The 20,258-nt window shown below is 55.6% G+C and overlaps 3 protein-coding genes across 8 annotated transcripts in view; 1 reads left to right on the forward strand and 2 right to left on the reverse strand.

Moving 5' to 3' along the window:
- NECAB3 (N-terminal EF-hand calcium binding protein 3) overlaps positions 1 to 14,872 on the forward strand; it is a 32,840-nt gene extending 17,968 nt beyond the window's left edge. The window contains exons 6-13 of one of the 2 annotated variants that reach the window (XM_054644318.2): positions 9,356 to 9,492; positions 9,962 to 10,083; positions 10,478 to 10,557; positions 11,132 to 11,185; positions 11,822 to 11,934; positions 13,488 to 13,565; positions 13,808 to 13,899; positions 14,665 to 14,872. In XM_054644318.2, the coding sequence (XP_054500293.1) occupies positions 9,356 to 9,492; positions 9,962 to 10,083; positions 10,478 to 10,557; positions 11,132 to 11,185; positions 11,822 to 11,934; positions 13,488 to 13,565; positions 13,808 to 13,899; positions 14,665 to 14,693 (705 nt within the window). In that variant the 3' untranslated portion in view covers positions 14,694 to 14,872. Of the gene's footprint in view, positions 1 to 9,355; positions 9,493 to 9,961; positions 10,084 to 10,477; positions 10,558 to 11,131; positions 11,186 to 11,821; positions 11,935 to 12,558; positions 13,376 to 13,487; positions 13,566 to 13,807; positions 13,900 to 14,664 lie in introns of those variants that run through there. The other variant, XM_077187508.1, reaches the window with a different exon arrangement.
- Positions 6,222 to 7,358, reverse strand: ACTL10 (actin like 10). Its single transcript, XM_054644319.2, has one exon. It carries the CDS (start codon positions 7,356 to 7,358, stop codon positions 6,222 to 6,224), a length of 1,137 nt encoding a protein of 378 aa, XP_054500294.2.
- Positions 14,873 to 16,787: 1,915 nt separating the features above from the next.
- The window catches only part of CBFA2T2 (CBFA2/RUNX1 partner transcriptional co-repressor 2), a 62,879-nt gene continuing 59,408 nt past the window's right edge, over positions 16,788 to 20,258 (reverse strand). For all 5 annotated transcript variants that reach the window (XM_077187506.1, XM_077187503.1, XM_077187504.1 and 2 more), the window contains exon 11: positions 16,788 to 19,267. In XM_077187506.1, the coding sequence (XP_077043621.1) occupies positions 18,980 to 19,267 (288 nt within the window). In that variant the 3' untranslated portion in view covers positions 16,788 to 18,979. The remainder of the gene's footprint in view (positions 19,268 to 20,258) is intronic.

A 20,258-nucleotide genomic window follows, 5' to 3' on the forward strand; every position in this document is an offset into this window, starting at 1 on the left:
AGGAGAGGGAATCTCCTGAAAATGCATTTTCTCATTGGCTCAAGTCCCTGGCCTCACTCACTGTTATTCAATACAAGTCCAGAGGGAGAGGAGGAATCCTCTCCAGAGAGCTGGGCTTTATTTCAGCTCCTTTCTGTTCTGTTTTTTGGGTATTGAATGTGTACACTGGTGTTTCTCCAAAGGGCAGCACAGTCACTCTCTGCTCCCCAGTATTGCTGTGAGGCATTCACTCCCTCTGAGGCTCCTGTGCCACTGCTGTTCTCTGGAAAAGAGAAGCAGGTTTTTCCTGTTGAAGCAAATTTTGCTGGAGTCGTTTCTCCACCTGTTTGGATGTGCCTGGAGCCAGGGCAGTGCAGTGTTCCCAGCACTGCTCCCACCCAGGAGGGGTCTGTGCTGATCAGGAGCTCTGACCCAGCCCTGCTGTGCCCAGTGCAGGAACTGATGCTCCTGGGGTCCCTTCCCTGCACTCCCTGCTCTGCTGGGCTCTGCTCAGGGCAGGAGCTGTGGGAGGGATGCCTGCCCCTGCTGGAGGCTGCAGAGATGATAAATGCTGCATTCCTACCTGCTGGCACCTGAACGTGTTCCCACATTTGTATTTCCAGAGTTGCACTCGAGGTTGAGTTGTGATGGGATGAGTGGGCTGGATTTTAGCCAAAGCTCACACCTCTGTGAGCCAGGGCAGAGAATTTTACACCTGCCCCTCAGAATTTTACACCACATTACACCTGCCCCTCAATTCTTCTGGCTCAAACACCCCTCTGAGCCCCCCTTGGCAGAGAGAGCAGCCTCGTGGAAGAACCAGATGAACTTTCACCCCAGGGAGCTGCTTGAGCACTGAGAAAACTGCAGTGTTGGAAACCTAAATACTGAGAATTTCAGACTTTCTGTGCTGACAGGCACTGACCCCCAGGAGAACACTGCATTTAACCTGAGGCCATGGAAAAAGTTCCAAAATTAAAGAATATAACTAATATTATGAGTGTGTAATTTAAATAGAAGTGTGTAATATCATGTAGTAGAAAACTTATAATTTAAGGTTTTAGAATATAAGTATATAATATATAAAACAAATATTATATATTAAATATATATAATATATAAAATATATATATTTAAAAACTTATTTTATACTATACTTCATACTTAAATATATATACTTTATATATACTTTTTAATATGTATATATAGTATATATACATTATATGTATATAGTGTATATATACTTTATCTTTTTCTATACTATATATTTTTATATATACTATATACAATAGGTATAGTGTCTATATAGTATATATAATAATATACTATATTAATATAGAGTAATATATACTATATATATATAGAGTATATATTTTATATATAATATATAAATATTATGTATTATATTTTATATATAATATATAAAATATATAGTATATATAATATATACTAGGTATATATTAGGTATAGTGTCTATATAGTATATATAATAATATACTATATTAATATAGAGTAATATATACTATATATAGAGAGAGTATATATTTTATATATAATATATAAATATTATGTATTATATTTTATATATAATATATAAAATATATAGTATATATAATATATACTATATGTATTTTCATATATACTTATATATATAAAATATATACTTATATAGTTTATACTTATACTAACACTTTTAAAACTTAGTTGTAGTTTCATCTCTCTCTCAACAATATCTATCTTATTCTATAATATTTATAAGTTAACATTTCTTATCTCAATGTTTACATACAAATATGTACTATGTGAGCCTTCTGTCAGATTTTAAGAATTTTCTATAAATCCCACACTTCAGGAAGCTCTGTGTGTGTGTGTGAGCAGCAAACCTGCTCCTGGTTGTTTTTATGGATCTACAGGTCAGCAGGAGGAAACCAAACCATTAGGGGTTCCCATGCCTCCATCCTCCCTCACTAGGAACCTGCTGAAGAAAATTTGCCTTGTCAAAAAAGAGAGTTTTTCCTTCACATTCTGTCATTCCCACTTATTTGTAAAATATAACTTGGTAGCTGTGCTGTAGTGTGCTAATTACACCTTATTTTGTGGCTGAACTTCATGTTTGCAATATAATTGTGTAGGGATAGGAGGTGAACAGAGGAAATAGAAAACAGCCTGATGTTTCTCACAGGGGGTCTGTATGCTGAAATCTTTCCATTCCTCAGTGTGCAAACACTGCAAACCCTCACATCAATACCTCTCCAGGCCAGGCAGCCTCATTGACCCTTTGACAGGAATTATGTGGCCACCCATTCCATTCTGTCCTGAGCTTAAATATCATCATAAGAAATCACTGAAACCCCTCAAAAGCAGAATTATAGCAGCTCCTGGAAACTTGGTGATTTTCATCTGGATAAACAGAGCTGAAATACCAGTGCAGGACCAAAATTCCTTGTCTTGAGCTTGCTGAGTTATTTCCTTTGTGACTCCCAGCCACAGGGCTTTGCCATGAGCAGAAATGCTGTGCTTGCTGAGTTTATTGATAAGAGGGTTTGACCTCTGTGCAGTATGGGATGAGAGGATTTTGGGTTTTTGCCCCAAAATGAGGAGTGCAGTGGGGGCCGAATTTTAGGTTCTTTCTCTCCCCTGGCACAAATTTTCCCAAATTGCTGCTGCTGCAATGTAGAGCAGCATTTGGAGCTCTCCTGGGGATGGTTGTTTCCATCCTGTCTCCAGCACGTTCCCCTGGGTGTGCTGGGTTTGATGAGGCAGCTGGCACTGCTGCCATGTCCCCTCCTGGCACAGCCTGCCCTGGGCTGCCAGGGGGGACTGGGGGCTGCCACCCCACACTGCTGCCTGTGTGTTTGGGGGTGTTAGAAAAATTCATCCACAAATACCAGAGGTTTATGTCCAAAAAGGAGACAGAGGAGTCCTTTTACTTTATTGGAATAAAGGGAGAGGCCATGGGGCATTCCCCTGGGGTCTCTCTAATTTTTGGAGGACTCAGCCTCCTTTTTATCCCAGTTTCCCAGCCACATTTCCCTTCTCTCTTTCCCCATTGGCTGAGGTACTTGGGAGGTACAGATTTCCCAGAATTCCTGATACCAAAGATTTCCCTCTGATGTATAACCCTCCCTTTTAATTTTTAATTCTTATGGAATTTAGGGTTTTTTCCTCTCCATTGTTTCTTTCATCTTTCAATATCCAATTTCATTTAACAGCAAACCTACAGTTTATTTGTAAAGGCAAATATCTTCTTCCATTCATCAATCAGTGCAATCCTTCCCATTGTTTCTTTCATTGTTTATCTACCAGCAGACCCACAGCTTGTTTGGAAACACAAATCTGCTGTTCCTCTCAGGGTGTGGGGGCTGTCCTGGATGGGCTGTGGGGCTCAGGGCAGGTGGAATGTGCTGTTGGTGAGAGCAGCTCTGTCCCTGCCATAAAACTCCATCCACGGGGGATGTGGGGCTTGGGGCATTCAGGGTGGGAGCTGAGAGGATGAGGAGTGCTGGGATGAAGGGTTGGTGCTTCTCCCAGAACCTGGCCCTGGAAAGGTGTCAGATTATGCTCTTTTCTGACCCAGAGATGGGGCAACTGAGAGGTGTTTTAAAATTTTTTAATTTATTTTTAACAGTACAATAACAATATTCTACTTTAACAATAAAATTTTGTACTGAGTTTCAGTACTAAAAAAATTCCATAATTAAATGTTACTCCCCATCACCTATATACAGAAACTCAGGTTTGCAGTGCAATTGTACTAGCCCAGTACCCCCTAAAAATAAAATTACTAACCTAAATAAATTCCCACAGGAAGGGAGTGATGTGCTTGGGGAGAAGCCTCCAAGCCCCAGGGCAGGGGAAGTGTTTGTGTGCCCAGGCTGGAAGGACACCTCAGAGATGGGAGCACACCTCATTTGGCTGATGCTGGGGGAAGGGCCCTGGGAGGTGCCAGAGGCATGACAGGGCTTGGGTTTGGATTTTGGGCACTGAAATTGGTGCCTTGTGAGGGCTGCCCTAGAGCAGAGACTGGACAGAGCTAAAGAATAAAGCAGGGATTTATTCAAAGGATCTCCTCAATGGATCCACCTTGGGCAGCACAAGAGCCCAGCCAGGGCTGCACCCAAGATGAACCAAAATGGCCCCAAAATGCACGGCTGGGCACGGGGTCTGTCCCTGGGATCAGTTCTGCTCCATTTGCATCTTGCAGTTCATTGTCCCATTCCAGCTTTAGCCCCTGCAGTCCCACCCTGCTTGTTTTTCTCTCTCCAGCCCACGGGGTTTGTGCTCTTGGGCTGAGATTTGGATCATTTGTCCTTGGTCCACAGCTAGAGCAGGAATTGTTTTGTCTCCCTGCTCTGATATGAAGCTCAGAATTACACACTAAAGCAGCACAGAATCTGAAAAATATAAAAGCTAAACCTGAGGCATCAGAACAGACTGTGCAGGGCTCTGTGGTGGGTGAATAATGTTCCTGCTGTGCCCCCTGGGCACTCTCTCCCTCCAGGTGTGTCCTGGGGAGGCTGGAGTGTCTTTGTTCCCCTTCAAGCAGGGAGTGGGTCCAGGCTGTGGCAGGAGCTGGGCAGGCACAGAGAGGCAGTGCTGGGAGGGCTTTCAGTGCCTGCACACCCTGGAATGAGGAGGGGAATGGTGGGCAGGGATCCCCAGCCCTGGGCTCTCCATTTTTGGGGTTGTGGGCACAGAAGGATTTGTGGGAACACGTGGGATGCTTGGCTGGGAGAGGCTGGAGATGCAGAGCTGGAACTCAGTTTGCTGTGGCTGCATCTTGTCAGTGTGGCTGCCATCCTCTTCCTGAGGCAGGAAAATGAGATTCATTTTCCAGCAGGGATGGAACCCCCATCCCCCTGGCCCCCAGTGCTGGGGATAGGGGGCTGTGACCATCCTTTGCTGGCTCCAGCATGAGCCCAGAGCTTGGGGGATGAGCATCCATCCTCTCCACTCTCTCCCCTTCCCCTCCTTTCCCATCCAGGCACAGCTGTGCCCAGTCAGACACAGCTCCTGGACTGGCACAGAGCAACCAGAGAACCACGAGGAGCTGCCCCACTGCTCCCTTTCTTTGGCACCAGCAGTGGAAGGGTTACAAGGAAATCCTTCTGTGCAGAGCTTCTGGAATTCCAGATCCTCAGTGTGCTGGAGAGAAACACAGCAGGAATTGGAAATATTTGACCCCAGTGATGGGGTGGCATTGCTGGACATTATTTTGGACATGGTTCATGGAGCCTGGGGGGGTGAGGGCAGCTCTGGGTGCTGCAGCCTTGGGGTCACACGAGGACACACAGGGAGGGCAGGGATGCTGCTCCAGCCTTGTCTGTGTCCAGGAAAGGGGTGGATTTCTCCTGGTGGATGCTCCTGGGGAGCAGCCAGCCCTCCTGCATCACGTGGAGGCTCCTTCCTCGCCCTCCCACTGCTGCTCCTGTCTGTCTCAGAGCTCACAGTGACTCCTGTGGTTTCTGTGTCCCTTGGGGAGCTGGCACGGGGCTGGCCATGGGGACAGCAGTCTGCTGTGACAGCTGGGCTGTGCTCCCCAGCTGCTTCCTTCACCACCTCTGATCCCTTTCTAGTCATCTGCCCAGCTGAGTCAGTTCAGGCAGGCAGTGCCAGGGGAGGAAATGCCTGCTCAGGGAGCTGAATCGGCTCCCTGCAGCACCAAATGACCTTTAGACCAAAACTGAAGGAGTGAAAGCAGTTCCCTGGTATTCAGCTCATCTTCCCCAGCCAGTGCTGACCTGTTCCCTGTGCCAGGTGAGGAATCACCTCCTGCAGGGAGTGGCTGCAATGCAGGTGCTCTGTGGACCTTGTCCTGCTCAGCTCCTTCCTCCCACACCTGTGGCTCCCCTTGGGGGTCCTGCAGTGCTGACAGCTGGAGAAGGTCCCTCCCATTCCAGCTGGGAAATGCAGCCTGGAGCATTGGGATTGCGTAAATATACCCAGACCAGGCAGTCAGCATGGCCTGGATCCCCAGCATGAGCCCCAATTGTTTCCCACCCCGATGGGACACACTCTTATTAGACAGGAAATAACCTGGAGTGTCAGTGAAAAGCACTTTGCTTCTTCTGGGGCATTTTATTGACTTTGCACCCCTGCAGCAGCACAGGAGCCACTCAGGCACTGCTGCAGCTGCCCCAGGGGCAGGGCAGTGTTTCAGTGACACAGTGGGATGGCTGCCACCTCTCTGCTGCAATTTCGTGTGCACTCCTGCAGTGACACAGGGGATGGCTGCCACCTCTCTACTGGAATTTTGTGTGCACATAGTGGGCCCCGTGCTCCTGGTACTCCCCCTTTGTCATCCAGGTGTGCTGGAAGGAGGTGAGCGAGGCTGCCATGGAGCCCCCAGCCCAGGCTGCCGTGGCCCTCCTGGGGCTGGCCAGCACCTCGACGTGCACACCTGCTCCTCGGAACAGCAGGTTCAGCTCCAAGCACATCCTCTCAGGAAAGCCAGGGAACATGGAGGAGCCCCCTGAGAGCACGATGTTGCCCAGCACGTGTCTCCTGGCCTGCTGAGGCACGGCCTGCAGGCTCTGCCAGGCCAGCTGGTGCAGCCCGGGGCTGCTGAGCTGCAGCAGCTCGGGCCGGAACAGCGGCTCGGGGCAGCAGAAACGCTCCTTGCCCAGGGTGATCCAGTGCCCGTCAGGGGTCTGGAATCTGGCAGGATGATGGGATCCCTCCTCCTGGAGGTCTCCCTCGTAGTCCAAGGACACGTAGCAGCACTGCTCCTTCAGCTGGGTCAGCACCTTCTTCGTCAGGGCCTGCAGCGCTGAGGGCTCCATGTGGCTCTGCTGCTGCAGCAGCTGGTGCAGGTGTCTGGACAGGTGATCCCCGGCCACCCCCAGGCTGCGGGTGCCCTTCCTCAAGGTCTGGCCCTCCCAGACGGAGGTGACATGGGACACACCTGCCCCAGCCTCCACGGCCAGCCCAGTGACCCTGCCGTGGGCACAGAGTGACAGGAACCCGGTGTTGGCCAGGTGCAGCGCGGGCACCCCCAGGCCCTCCATCAGCACCTCGGCCGCCTTGGCCCGGGCAGTGCCAGGGCAGGACGGGGACTCGGCCAGCAGCACCGGGTGCTCCTCTGGGGACGCTTTGAGGCAGCAGCGGAACAGGTGGCTCCACAGGGTTCTCATGCCGTCCCAGTCCTCAACCAGGCCGTACTTGAGCGGGCAGCGCCGCGGGGCCGAGCACTGTGGGCTCTCCGTGCCGGGGCAGGGCTGCCAGGGGGTGCCCAGGCTGCAGGGCTGCCAGGGGTCCCAGGGGGTGCCCAGGCTGCAGGGCAGCAGTGTCCTCAGCACGCTCTGCGGCTGCTCCTGGCCTGCAAAGCCGCCCCGGGTGAAGCGGCTGCCGCTGTCGATGACCACCGCGGGCTTCAGCATGGCTGGTGCTCCACAGGGGTAACAGGCATGGAGGAACAGCCTGCAGCGGGACAGGAGGGGTCTGGTGAGGGCAAAGCAGGCTCAGGTGCCTGCTCTGCCCCTCTGGGGGACAGCAGTGTCTGCTCTAGAGGTGTCTGGGTTTGCCCCTCCTCACTCCCTATCTCGCTGGGCATCCCTCCTTGTCTCCATCCCCTGAAGTTCTCTGACAATGCAAGGAGAGAACTTGAGGTGGTTTTAAGGAAGCAAGGGAGCACGGGACAGGAAGGTTGAGTGGTTGGACTAAATCCTGGGCTGTATCTGAGGGACAGGGGCCAGAAGGTCAAAGGAGGTGACTCTGCTCATCTACTCTGCTCTTGTGAGACCCCATTTGGAATACTGTGCACAGTTCTGGCATCTCCAGCACAAGGAGGACATGGAACTGTTGGAACCATTCCAGAGGAGGCCACAGAGTTTCCGAGGGTACTGGAGCACCTCCCCTCTGGAGGGAGGCTGAAAGAGCTGGGGCTGTTGAGGCTGGAGGAGAGAAGGTTATGTGGAGACCTCCCAGCACCTTCCCAGGGTGTGAAGGGGCTACAGGGAAGCAGGAGAGGATTCTTTGTCAGGAACTGTGGTGACAGGATAAGGGGAATGGGATCAAACTGAAGGAGGATAAATTTATGCTGGATATTAAATGCAAGAAGTTCTTTACTGTGAGGGTGGGGAGGCCCTGGCACAGCAGCTGTGGCTGCCCCTGGATCCCTGGCAGTGCCCAAGGCCAGGCTGGACAGGGCTGGGAGCAACCTGGGACAGTGGAAGTGTCCCTGCCATGGCAGGGGGGGATTGGAACTGGATGATCTTTGAGGTCATTCCAATCCCTTAACATCCACAGATTCTGTGAATGCTGCTGCCAGCAGAGCCCATAGCACATGGAGAGGAGCTGAGAGGATCTGTGATCCCAGCTGGCAGAGAAGGGCAGGAGTTTGGGGTGCCTCTGTGTGTGTCCAGGCCTTTCCTGGCTCTCTGTGCCTCCCAGACCTGCCCCTGTGGCATGGTGTGTCTCTTGACCTGTTCTTTGGGCACTCTCCAGGCCAGGTGACCCTTCAGAGGACACAGCCTCAAGCTAGGTCAGGGAAGGTATAGATTGGATATTAGGAAGAAATTTTTCACCAAAAGAATAATAAATACTGGAATGCTCTTCCCAGGGAGGTGGTGGAATCACCATCTCTGGATGTGTTTAAAAAAACACTGGCCATGGCACTGGGTGCTATAGTCTGGTTGAGGTGTTAGGGCATAGGTTGGACTCAATGATCTTAGAGATCTCTTCCAACCTCATTATTCTGTGATTCTGTGATTCTGTGATTCTGTGATTCTGTGATTCTGTGATTTGTTCTTCCCCAAGAGTCTCAGATGCCCCTCTGGATGCACTCTTACACCACCCATCAGAAATTCCTCAGGGAGTGTCTCATGGGAGCAGACAGGCTGGCACTGTTTCCCTGGGCAGAGAGGGCACAAAGCCAGCCCTGCCTGGGCCTGCCAGTGCTGGGGGGGTCCCTGGAGGAGCTGCCAGCACCCAGGGGCCACCACAGGCTCCCAGCCTTGTCCCCAAGCCCTGCAGTGAGCAGAGCAGTGTGTGAGCAGGGGGCACAGGGGATGCTATGGGGCCCTGCCTGGGGCTGGGGGCTGTCCCTGACAGTGACCCTGACCTTGTGGCTCGTGTCCATGTGCCCTCCTGGAGCTGGCAGTGCTGGGCCAGGGCTGGCAGGGCTGGGCTGTGGGTGCTGGGCAGGAGTGCCCATGGAACCATGGCTGCGTGCCCTGCTGTGATCTCACAGCAATGCACCCCGGGGTTCTTCTGCCCCACAGCCTCACTTCTACCCCCAAGTGTCACTTGTGGGGATAATTAAAATTTGATAAAAAATAAACCTCGTTTGGTTTATTTAAGGGACAGCCCCTTTCAGGTGTGGCTCTGCTGCCCCTGCACAGAGGCAGATCTGACAGATCCTGTCCCCTCTCCCCAGAGGTACGAGACAGCCTCCAAGATGGAGCAGTTCCTGACGCGGTTCCTGCTGCGGGAAACCATGCACCAGCTGCAGTCCCTGCAGGCGTCCCTCGAGTGCGCTGTGGACACCGTGGAGGAGCAGGCGGGACGGGAGAGGTACCGGGATCGATGGGATGGGATGGGATGGGATGGGAGAAGAGAGGTACCGGGGTGGGACATGAGAGGTTCCAGGGTAGGACAGGAGAGGTACCAGGGTGGGATGGGAGTGGTGGGACACGGTGGGATGGGAGAGGTACAGGGATGGGAATGGGAGCGGTACCAGGATGGGATGGGGGAGGTACCAGGCAGGATGGGATGGGATGGGATGGGATGGGATGGGATGGGATGGGATGGGATGGGATGGGATGGGATGGGATGGGATGGGAGAGGTGGGACAGGGTGGGATGGGAGAGGTACTGGGGTGGGATGGGAGAGGTACCAGGTGAACATGCCCAGCCTCTGTCCCCAGTCCTGCTCCTCACTGGGAGGGAGAGCCAGGAGCCCTTTCCCAGCCCAGTGCTGAGCTGACACCTCTAGGAATGGCTTCAACCCCTCCTTTTGAATTTTTTTTTTGTTTTAATTCCAGAAAGGAGATCAAGAAGTCGGAGACTTCGGTTGGCCTGAGGGCAGGGAGGCGCTGTGGGCGCAGGGGACAGAAGAACGTCTGTCTGTCCCCAACAGACCCCTACTCCGGGATGCTGACAACAGGTACCTGCTGTTCCTCAGTTCTTTGTGTCCTGCTGGAGCCTGGAGGGGGTGTGGGACCAGCACAGAATCACAATAAGGTGGGAAAAGATCTCCAAGGTTGAGTCCAGCCATTCCCCCAGCACTACCAAGGCCACCTCTAAGCCATGTGCTCAAGTGCCACATCTCCAGCAGCACTGGGCAGTGAGGGCTCCTCCAGGATGGAGCCTGGAGCATCTCACCCAGGTGCCAGCTGGAGCTTCTGGGGGATGCTGTATCTCTTGGGCAGTAGGAAAAAAATCAAGTTTTTTGGATGAGAGGTTTAGAAGATTTTGTGGTGTTTGGGTGTTAAGAAAGCTTTGGCTGTGACAAAACTGAGCTGTTTTTGGTTGACACCTCTGTGCCCTTTGCCCTGCAGGTGTTTGTGTCGAGGACAACAGCCAGTGGATGGCTCAGATCAACAGGCTCCAGCAGCTCATTGAGAAACTGGAGTGCAAGGTGTGTGCCCAGGGGGGTGCTGGGGCTGCCCCATGCCTGGGCACGGCCACGTCAGTGCTGGGACCCCCCTCCCATCAGTGCCAGCACCCCCTCTCCAGCCCTGGCATTGTCACAGAGCTGCCCCAGCCCTGCATGCCCTTGCCCCCAGCTCTGCTGACCCTGTCCTGCCTTCCCCGGGGGGCTGAGGACTCCCCCAGGCCCCAGTGACCCCACAGGTGTGCAGGGCACAGCCCTGCTCTGCCCAGGTGCCACAGGGAATGTCCCTGGGGTGGTCCCCAGCTGTGCCCGGGCCACTCCTGCTGCAGAGCTCTCCCAGTGACTCTGGTTCTACCCAGTAACTCTGGTTTATCCCAGTAACTCTGGTTCTACCCAGTAACTCTGGTTTATCCCAGTAACTCTGGTTCATCCCAGTAACTCTGGTTTATCCCAGTAATTCTGGTTTATCCCAGTAACTCTGGTTTTACCCAGTAAGTCTGGTTCTACCCAGTGACTCTGGTTTATCCCAGTGACTCTGGTTTATCTCAGTAACTCTGGTTTTCCTGGTAAATCTTGTTTTTCCCTGTTGCTAATGCAGAGCCCCCGCCTGGAGCCGCTGAAGGAGGAAGCCATGTGCAAGGGACAGGATGCAGTGAGTCCCTGTCCCTGCCCCTGTCATTTCCCTGTCCCTGTCCCCATCCCTATCCCTGTCCCCATCCTCGTCCCTGCCCCTGTCATTTTCCTGTCCCCATCCCCATCCCTGTCCCCATCCCTATCCCTGTCCCTATCCCCGTGCCCGTCCTGTCCATGTCCCCATCCCTGTCCCTGTCCCTGTCCCTTTCCCTGTCCCTGCCCCTGTCATTTCCCTGTCCCTGTCCCTGTCCCAATCCCCATCCCTGTCCCTGTCCCTGTCCCCGTCCTTGTCCCCGTCCCCATCCCTGTCCCTGTCCCTGGTGTGCAGTGCCCCCTGTCCCCCGCTGTCCATCCTGGCAGCTCTGCTGTTCCTCGCTGATGGAGCAGCCTGGGCTCCCGGGCTGGGACCATCCAGGGGACAAGTGCAGCTCCCTCGTGTCCCTGCCAGCCCCGGGCAGTGCCCCCTGCCAGCCCCGAGGGTGCCCACAGAGCCAGGGGAGGGGTCCCCGCGCCCCTTTCTGGGGGCATCTGCAGCATCTCCTGTCCAGGTGGGCAGCAGCGCTTGGTGTCCCCGCTGTCCCCAGCGCTGCGGTGGCACCGGGGGGGAGCAGGGGGCGGGAGGGGACAGCCCCTGAGCCCGTGCTGTCCCTGGCAGCACATCCTGGTGGCCAAGAGGCAGATCTCGGTGGCCACGAGCAGCATCGAGCAGTTCCGGCGGGCGGTCCGCTCCTACACCGAGGGCACGGCCGGCCACAGCAGCTGCCTGCAGTGAGTGGGGGCTTTGCTTTCGGGGTGGTTTGGGGGTGGTTTGGGGGGTTCCCCCCCCAGAAATGCGGGGTTTTGCCCCTCGGGGGACACAAGGGTATGTGTGGGGTGTTTTGTGGGCGAGGCTGGGCTGGGACCTGGCAGGCAGAGTGCCCCCAGTGCCATCCCATCTGCTGCAGGTGTTCCCAGTAAGAACCAGTGCCTGCGGAGGAGTGGGGGGGTTGTGGCTGTGGTGTGTTCCTGTGGGTGAATGCAGGAGCTCCTGCAGCGCTGCAGGACTCAGCAGCAGTGGGAAGGTCAAGGGCAGGGCTCCTGCCGTGCTCTGGTTGTGGGAAGCTGCCCCTGGGGAGGCCAAGGCTGCCCCAGAGCCCTGCAGGGCCATGGCAGTGCCAGGCTGGCCCTGATGGCACAGCTGCTCCCTCCCCTGTCCCACGGGACACTCCAGGCTGCCTCCAGCAGGGAATGTTCCTGCTGTTCCCATTTCAAGTGTCCTTCCTCAGCTCTTCACTTTCAACAGCACAAATTCACATTTTCAGTCCAAACAAAAGGAAGATGCTGGCTGTGACACATGTGGTGGAGAGAATGGGAGGGTTTTCCTTTGGAATTGATGTTTTTTTCTCTCATCAGGGTTATTTGTGGAGGCAGCAGGGTGCTGTTGTGTGGGCTGGCTCTCCATGGGAGCACAAAGCTGGAGCTGAGCCTGGGGACATTCCATGGGGCTGGGTCCCTGCAGGGCATCACAGAGCCCCGTGTGGGGCAGGGCACACAGCCCCAGAGCTGCTGGGTGACATTCTGTGCTGTGCCCCCGGGCTTGGCCCCCTCCAGCAGCTGCAGGAAAGGCTTGGCCTCAGCTGGAATTGCTGCTGCTGCTGCCCAGCACAGCTGCTTCCCCTGGCCCTGCACCCCAGCACTGCAGGGAGCCCTGGCTGCCTCCCCCAGCAGCCCCAGCCTCTCCTGGGAATGTGGAATTATCACTGTGGGGGCAGAGAGCTGGGGGTCTGTGCTGTGGGCCCAGCTCCTGCCCCCGTGCCTCAGTTTCCCCCCGTGTGAAGGGTGACACCAACCTGCTCCAAGGGGCTGGAAGGATGAGCTGTGGCAGTGCTGGGGAGGAGTAAGAAATAATAAAACACGGTAAGAAATAATAAAATACAGTAAGAAATAATAAAATACAGTAAGAAATAATAAAATACAGTAAGAAATAATAAACCACAGAAGGTGCTGGCTCCTGGGCAGCAGCAAAGAGCTGTGTGAGAGCTGTACAGCTCCTCTGCCTCCTGGACCCAGGAACTGTGGAGCAGGATTTGGGTTTGGGATCCTCTGGAGCTGGGAATGCACCCAAACTGTGCTTTGGGAGCCTTGTGGGGAGAGTGATGGGCACAGCAATGCCAGGGCTGTGCCAGGACCGTGCCAGGGCTGTGCCAGGGCCGTGCCAGGGCCATGCCAGGGCTGTGCCAAGGCCGTGCCAGGGCTGTGCCAGGCTCATGCCAGGGCTGTGCCAGGGCCGTGCCAGGGCCATGCCAGCCTGCCCAGGGCTCAGGGTCCCTCTGTCCCCACAGTGTCTCTGCCTGCAAGCTGACTGACGAGGCCTGCTTCATCCTGTACGAGTTCTGGCAGGACGTGACCTCGTGGAGAAGGTGGGGCAGTGCCCACGTGAGGGCTGGGGGGCTCACAGGGGGTGCCCCCTGCTCCCTTCCCCTGCCCAGCCTGTCCCCCTGCCCTGCCCTGTGTGCCCTGGGGCACAGCTGCAGCTCACAGGGCTGAACACACCCAGAAAGGCTTTGGGGAGCAGGGGCTGGTGCTGGGGGTGCAGAAGCTGCTCTGGGTGGGCACAGGGCCCTGGCACCACATCCCCCTGACCCCACACCCTGCTTTACAGCCATTTGCAGTCCAGCTGCAGCAAGACTTTCCAGCAGTCCATCCTCAGCCTGCTGGAGTCCCCAGAGCTGCTGACCACCATGCTGTTCCCAGGTGAGGCTGCCCCAGTCCTGCTCTGATGGGCTGCACAGGGCAGGAGCAGGGCAGGAGCGGGCACTGAGGCTCCCTCCAGAGCACAAAATGGCTTTGGGGTTACCTGAATGAGCTTCTTCAAGCCTCAGGGTGAGACCTGTTGTCCCCAGCAGGTCTGGCTGTGTCAGCTGGGCTCTGTCCCCTGCCCAAGGGTGGGGACAGCCAGGAGCAGGGACACTGCCCAGGTAGCAGATGAGCTGAGTCCTGGCCCAAATACAGCTGGTGCCTCATTTTGTGTTTCTCCTGAGCCCTGAAGCTGCTCTGCAAAGTGCTGCTGCTCCCAGCTCAGGGCCAGGGGTTCCAGCCCAGCTGGGCCAGGGGGTGGCCAGCACAGGGAATGTGCCATTCCCAGGGTACCCATGGAAGTGGGACCAGCTGTGGGGACATTCCCAGGGTACCCAGCTGTGGGGACTGGGAACCAAATTCAGCCCCAGTTTGCTTTCAGGGATCACTTCAGGGTCTTGGAAAATAATAGTCCATAAAAGATGGATTAATTTGGACTGAACCCTGCTGCTCCTGAGTTGCCAGTGCCACTGACCACGTTCCCAGTGCTCTGCTGCAGGAATTGCCACAGTGCCAGGGGCTCACCCCTCTCCAGGCTCCCTGCCCAGGGTGGGGGTGGGTGCTTTAGGGACCTGCAGGGTCAGGTCCCCCATCTCTGCCACCCCAAATCCCCATTCCCAGTCTCACACTGCCCTCAGCTCCCTGCTTTCCCTCTCTTCCCAGCTTCCTGGTGGATCATGAACAACAACTGACCCGGGGCAGCGTCTCCAGGACACCATCAGCATGCGGGAGGACGTGGGCACAGCCTTTGTCACCTCTGTCACCTCCCTGTCCCTCCATTCCCTCCTGTGGCCAGCGGGGGCTGCCTGCCCTCGGCCCTGCCAGTGTTTTGCTCTTTTCATGTTAATTTATTTATTTCTCCTGCTCCCAAGCCGGTGTCTGAGCTGCCTGGGGGGGCTCTGGGTGGGGTGGCAGCCCTGCCCCTGGGGGAGCATCCCAGGGGGGGCCTTCAGTCCCTCTTGCACTCAGCTCCTCTTCCTCCTGGCTCTGAGCTGCCCAGGGGTGGGCAGGGACACAGCACTGGCCAGCTGTGACATCCAGCCCAGGGAGCCAGGTGGCCTGATATGGATTGGCAAGAGTGTTTTATAGGGGAAAATATTTCCTGAAGTGCTTCTGGCAAGGTGTACCTGCTCATGGCCTGCCACGCTGGCAGCATGTGCCTTTGGGGCTGGCTTTGTGCCCCAGCAGCTGTGCCCATGGCTGAACCTGTCCCCAGCACATCCCAGAGAGGCTCCAGTCCCTGCTCAGCTCCCAAACCCAGCCTTGGCACCAGGCAGTGGTGCCAGGAGTGGAGCTGAGGCAGTGGGGAGGGGTCTGGGCTGGGGGAATAAGTGAGGGGGGAAGGCTGGGGCAGATCCCACCTGCTCCAGGGTGGCTCTGGGGCTTTCCTTGGTGCTGCTGCAGCAGCAGAGCCTCTGCTGAGCTGGGAAAAAATGCATTGTCACAGGCAGTGTGGAGGGAGTGGGATGGCACAGGGGACAGGAGGGACACCAGCTGTGGGAATCTATCAAATCAGAGGGTTTGGGGAAAGCTGCAAAAGGCAGGCCTCAGACACAGCAGAACTGTGATTAGAGCTGAGCAGCAGCCATGAGATTGGTCAGATTCCCACAGCCAGCCACCCATGCTGGCCTGGAGAACATCATCCTTGTGCCCTGCCTGTCCTCAGCACCAGTGTGGCACAGGGGTGCCTGCAGCCCCAGTGCTCACCCACCCAGCACCTGCTGCCACCCCAGGCTCCTCTCCCAGTCCCTGTGGGTGCTGCTCCAGCAGAACCATTACCTGGGGTGCAGCTCCCTCCTGGGGACCCCAAACAGGCTGTGCTGGGTGGCTCTGACCAGGGGTGACAGCACAGCAGGGCTCACAGGGTTTTAGGGTGTTTGTTTTGCTCCAGCAGGAGCTGCCTGGGTTGGGGTGCCAGGGGCTGGCCTGGCTGATGGCAGGAGGAACCTGCAGGGAGCAGGGAAGCTCCTGCTTGGAGGGACAGCAGCAGCCCCTGCCAGCCCAGCCCAGGGCAGGCTCAGCACACAGACACAAATGAGGGGTGGGGGGCAGAGCCTGTCCCTGTCCCCATCCCCAAGCCCCCCATTGTTTGTCTATTACCAATCCCTGCTGCTTGCCCTGGCCAAAGCCAGGATTTGCTGGGACCATGGGGCACAGAAGTGGCTCAGCCCAGGGCAGGGGCAGCTGCAGGGCCACACTCCTGGCCCTAGGGTGACAAACAAGGGCTGCAGGGATGGTGCAGCCACAACAGCACCACCAGGAAGGGCCAGGCTGTGCCAGGGCACTGCCAGGGGGGTCAGACAGAGGCAGCCCTGCAGCAGGCCCTGGTTTGGGATTCCTGAGCTGCCTCCCAAGCCCCATGTAGGGTTCACCCCTCAGTTTTGGGGTTTTTCACCACTGGATTAATGTTTGCAGCAGCCTGGAGATCAAAATGCTCTGTTCAAGCCAAGGTGTGGGAAGGGGGCATCCCTGGGGGGCACAGGGCTGGCAGTGGCAGCCAGCTGGGACAGCACCCTGCAGGCTGCTCTGTGCTCACATAAAACAAGATCATTTATAAAAAGTTTGAAAACAACACACTGAGCTATAAAGCCAAAGGAATCACTGAGGATAGGGCTGAACTCCAGCTCTGCCTGCACTTGCTCCCAGGCTTTGCCCAGAGCATCACCACCACAGGGGAGGCAATTTCTGTCCCTAAAAGCCCAGGGTGTGGCAGCATCCCCCAAAAACCCCAAGAGCTGCCTGAGCACTGCTGAAAACCTCTGCCCCTTCCCAGAGAGAAGGGGAGCTGGAGGATGAATATAGTCTTTTTATTGACTACTTTTGAGTAGAACAAACTAAATACATCTGTAACAGTTTGGGTTCCTTTATACAGGACATTAAATAAGTTATGCACAGGAATGAAGTAACAAATTTCTATTACAGAATTAAATGTCAAAAAAAAAAAAAAATAGAAACCTTAACCCAATGTCTTCCCACTCCCCAAGTTCACATTTATCATTCCATCTTTAAAAAAAACAACAAAAAAGGAAAGAAGCAATCATTCTAATCATGACTGTTAGTATTTCATTCATTTACACTGGGGTTAATTTTAATACACAGCCATCAAAGTTGCATGAGAATTATGGAAGACAATCTATTTACAAGCAATTCCTCCCAGCCCTGTCCTGCTCCCCCTCCCCACCCCAGCCTGGCACTGCCACCATTCACCCACAGCACGAGCCTGGGGCTGCAGGTGAGGAGGGGACCTGGGATTGACCTGAGGCTGTTCCAAAAGTGTCCCTTAGGGCAGAAAATCCCTTCCTGCCAGCCCCAGGATGGGCTGCTGCAGGTCAGGGTGGCTCCAGTGCCACCCCCCTGGGAGCTGCCTCAATGCCAGTGTGCTCCAGCACCAACTCCTGGGGACACAGGGGACACAGCCCCAGGGCCACTGGAGCTGTGGGATTCACTTCAACACCAGGAGACCTTGTGGCTTTTTAATAAAACCTTGCAGACCAGCTCCCTGCCACAAGAGCAGCTTCCCAAGGGGCCAGGCCTGGAGCAGCAGGTTCCCTGCTCACCCCTGTGACAACTCATTACAGCTCATTATTGGCTTCCCATTGAAAAAGTGATCAGAAATAATTAGGGAATGACTTGCCTCATTGGGCTCCAGCCCAGCAGTGGCACACACACAGTCCCAGACATGGCTTTCCTGAAGAGGAGGATTTCTAGAGCCCCTGTGGGAGTGGGGAGCAGCTCCTGGAGGGCACATCCCCTCCCTGCCACGGGCTGTGCCACTGCCACCCTGTGTGACACTCCTGGCCAGCCCTGCTGCAGGGCTGTGCTGCCACACCCTGCACTGCCCTGGGGGCCCCCAGTCCCTTCTTCCACCCCACAGCAGGGACTCTGGGATGGACAGAGCTCCCCAGGCTGGCCCCATTCCCCAGGGACCTTGTGATCCTCTGGTGTTGAGATCCTCTGATCCTGGGGTTTCAGGACAATCTCTGAAGGTGGATGCACATCCCTGGGCATCTCTGGATGCAGCACTGCAGGAATCCCCTGGAGCAGGGGATAAAAATCCACACAGGACACCCAGTCCTGCCTTTCTTTCAGCAGTGTGAGTGGAGAGCATAGGCTGTAAACAGCCCCTCGCACCAGTGAGGATCTCTGGGCTCAAAAACAACAGCAGGAACTCACAAACCAGCAGCTTCCAGGCAGTGAAAAAACAAAACAACTGCCCCCAGGTGGAAAGGGCACCTGCAGCCAGCCCAGATCTGCTGTGCACGTGTTCCCCCAGCACAGGCCCCACCCAGGAAACACCCAACTGTCTGTCTCACCACAGACTGGGATGAAATCCAGGCCATCCAGCACTACCTCCCTGCCACTGCCTCTTGTTTCAGAGCAGACAAATCCCCTCCTCCCTCTCTGCAACCCTCAGCTGCCAGCCTGGAGGCAGGAGAAGTGGGCTCAGCTTTTGCCATCCACAGAGGATGAGATGCTCCCGCTGGGAAATTGGCTCTGGTCTGTTCACAGCAACAACCAGCCCACACAGCCACCTGAGGCACAGCTGCCTGGGAGCAGGGAACACACATGGAAATGATGGAGGAAAGGTGGCAGGAGGAGGCAGTGGTGGCTCTGGCACCTCGGGAAGCGAGTCTGAGCATGCCACAAGGACAGGGCTCCCTGCTTGGGCACCACACTCTCAGCACCTCTGGCATGTGCCAGTGCTCTCCCCATAGTCCAGGTCCCCTGAGTGGGTGCCCAGTGTCCCCCAGGCCCTGACACTGCTCTGGTGTCCCTCTGAGAGGAGCAGGGAGATGCTGCAGGCGAGGCTCACCCCAGTCCACGAGCCACAAAGGAAAAGGCAGGATGAGAGGGCAAGGCCGGAGTGTCGGTGCCCCGATGTGTCAAATATATCAAGTGATAACAGTTGCTGCAGGGGCTTTTTCAGCTTTAAAAACCCCAGGGAACTCATCCAGTGGAGTGAAGCCAAGCCTCCCTCCTAGAGCCCGTTGGTGTCTATGGCTGTCACGGACGCCGGCGTGGAGGAGCGCGAGGTGGTGGCCGAGCTCTTCTCCAGGGCTGGGCTGGGGATGCCATCCAGGCTCTTGGCTGCTGCTGCCACCCGGCCCGTGGGCAGTGCCAGGGGCTTGCTCTGGCCGTGCAGGCCTTGCCCACAGATGCGGTGGTGCCTCTCCCAGTCCTTGTGCTGGCAGAAGGAGCCGCAGTAGCGGGCGATGTTGCAGCCGCTGCACGTCTCGCTGGCCTTACGGCCACAGTTCCAGCAGCTCTGCAAGACCAAAGACACTGGGCTTGAAAGGGGGTTCGCTTCTCTAGGAGCTGCAGGATGGTGCTGACTCAGCTCTGGAGGGGGCTGTTCATCCCCTCTGGCCCAGATTTGAGAATGTGAAAATGAGCAAGCCATTAATTGCTGCTATTTCCCAGCTCTTTGCCAACGGTTCTAACCCCCACTGCTCGTTGCCCACAGCCTCTGTCACACTGCTCCAGGCACATCCTCTGCCCTAGACCCACCCGAATGCAGACAGGAAACAGCAGGCAGGGACTGAAAAACACTCTGCAGATGCTGCTATTGGGCCTTTTTATTTCCTGTTTTAAGCAGCTCTATTTTGGTCTCCCTCCCAGCCAAGTGCTCTCTGCGGGGATCAGGGCGCGCTGCACAGGCACCATTTGCTCCGCACCCTGCCTCGCTGCACAAGAGGTTGGAGCAGCCAATTTGGAAAAGCAAATGCTCATTTGAAAGCCTCCCAGCCAGGTGGAAGCACTGCCAGAGCCCGAGCTTCAGTCTGGAAGCGGAGCAAAGCCCCTCTGGCCGCAGGGAGAGGCGTCAGCTGGTGGCTCCCGCGTGCCACCGCTTCCCTCGGAGCGCGGGGCAAGGGGCCAGCGCCGGATCAGGGCTGCAGCTGCTCTGGGGAGGGGAGGGACAGCAGAGCAGCTTCCCTGCAGCTGGAGCAGGGCGTAGCAAACACACACTGGGGAGGGCAGCTCAGCTGTGGGAACGCAGCTTCTGTCAGAGCTGGCCTTTGTGGGCACACGGCTGCTGTGACCACCAGCAGAGAGCTGTGGGAGGGGGGTGCTGGGCTCCTCCAGGCAGCCCTGCTGTGGGGAAGGGCTGGGAGATTCCCCAGCACTGGAGCCACCAGCCCATGGTGGTGATTTATGGGCTGGCAGTGAAGCACCTGACCGGTTCACTTTGGAGTGAGGTGCTCCAGAGCCTCTGTGTCCCCAAAGATCCTCCACCTTCCAGGAGAAGCAGGACTTGA

This window comes from Agelaius phoeniceus, chromosome 17 (assembly GCF_051311805.1).
Source record: "Agelaius phoeniceus isolate bAgePho1 chromosome 17, bAgePho1.hap1, whole genome shotgun sequence".
Lineage (NCBI taxonomy): Eukaryota > Metazoa > Chordata > Aves > Passeriformes > Icteridae > Agelaius > Agelaius phoeniceus.

Excerpts from the sequence above, each read along its gene's own strand:
- ACTL10 (XM_054644319.2), bottom strand. The coding sequence starts at position 7,358 with ATGCTGAAGCCCGCGGTGGTCATCGACAGCGGCAGCCGCTTCACCCGG.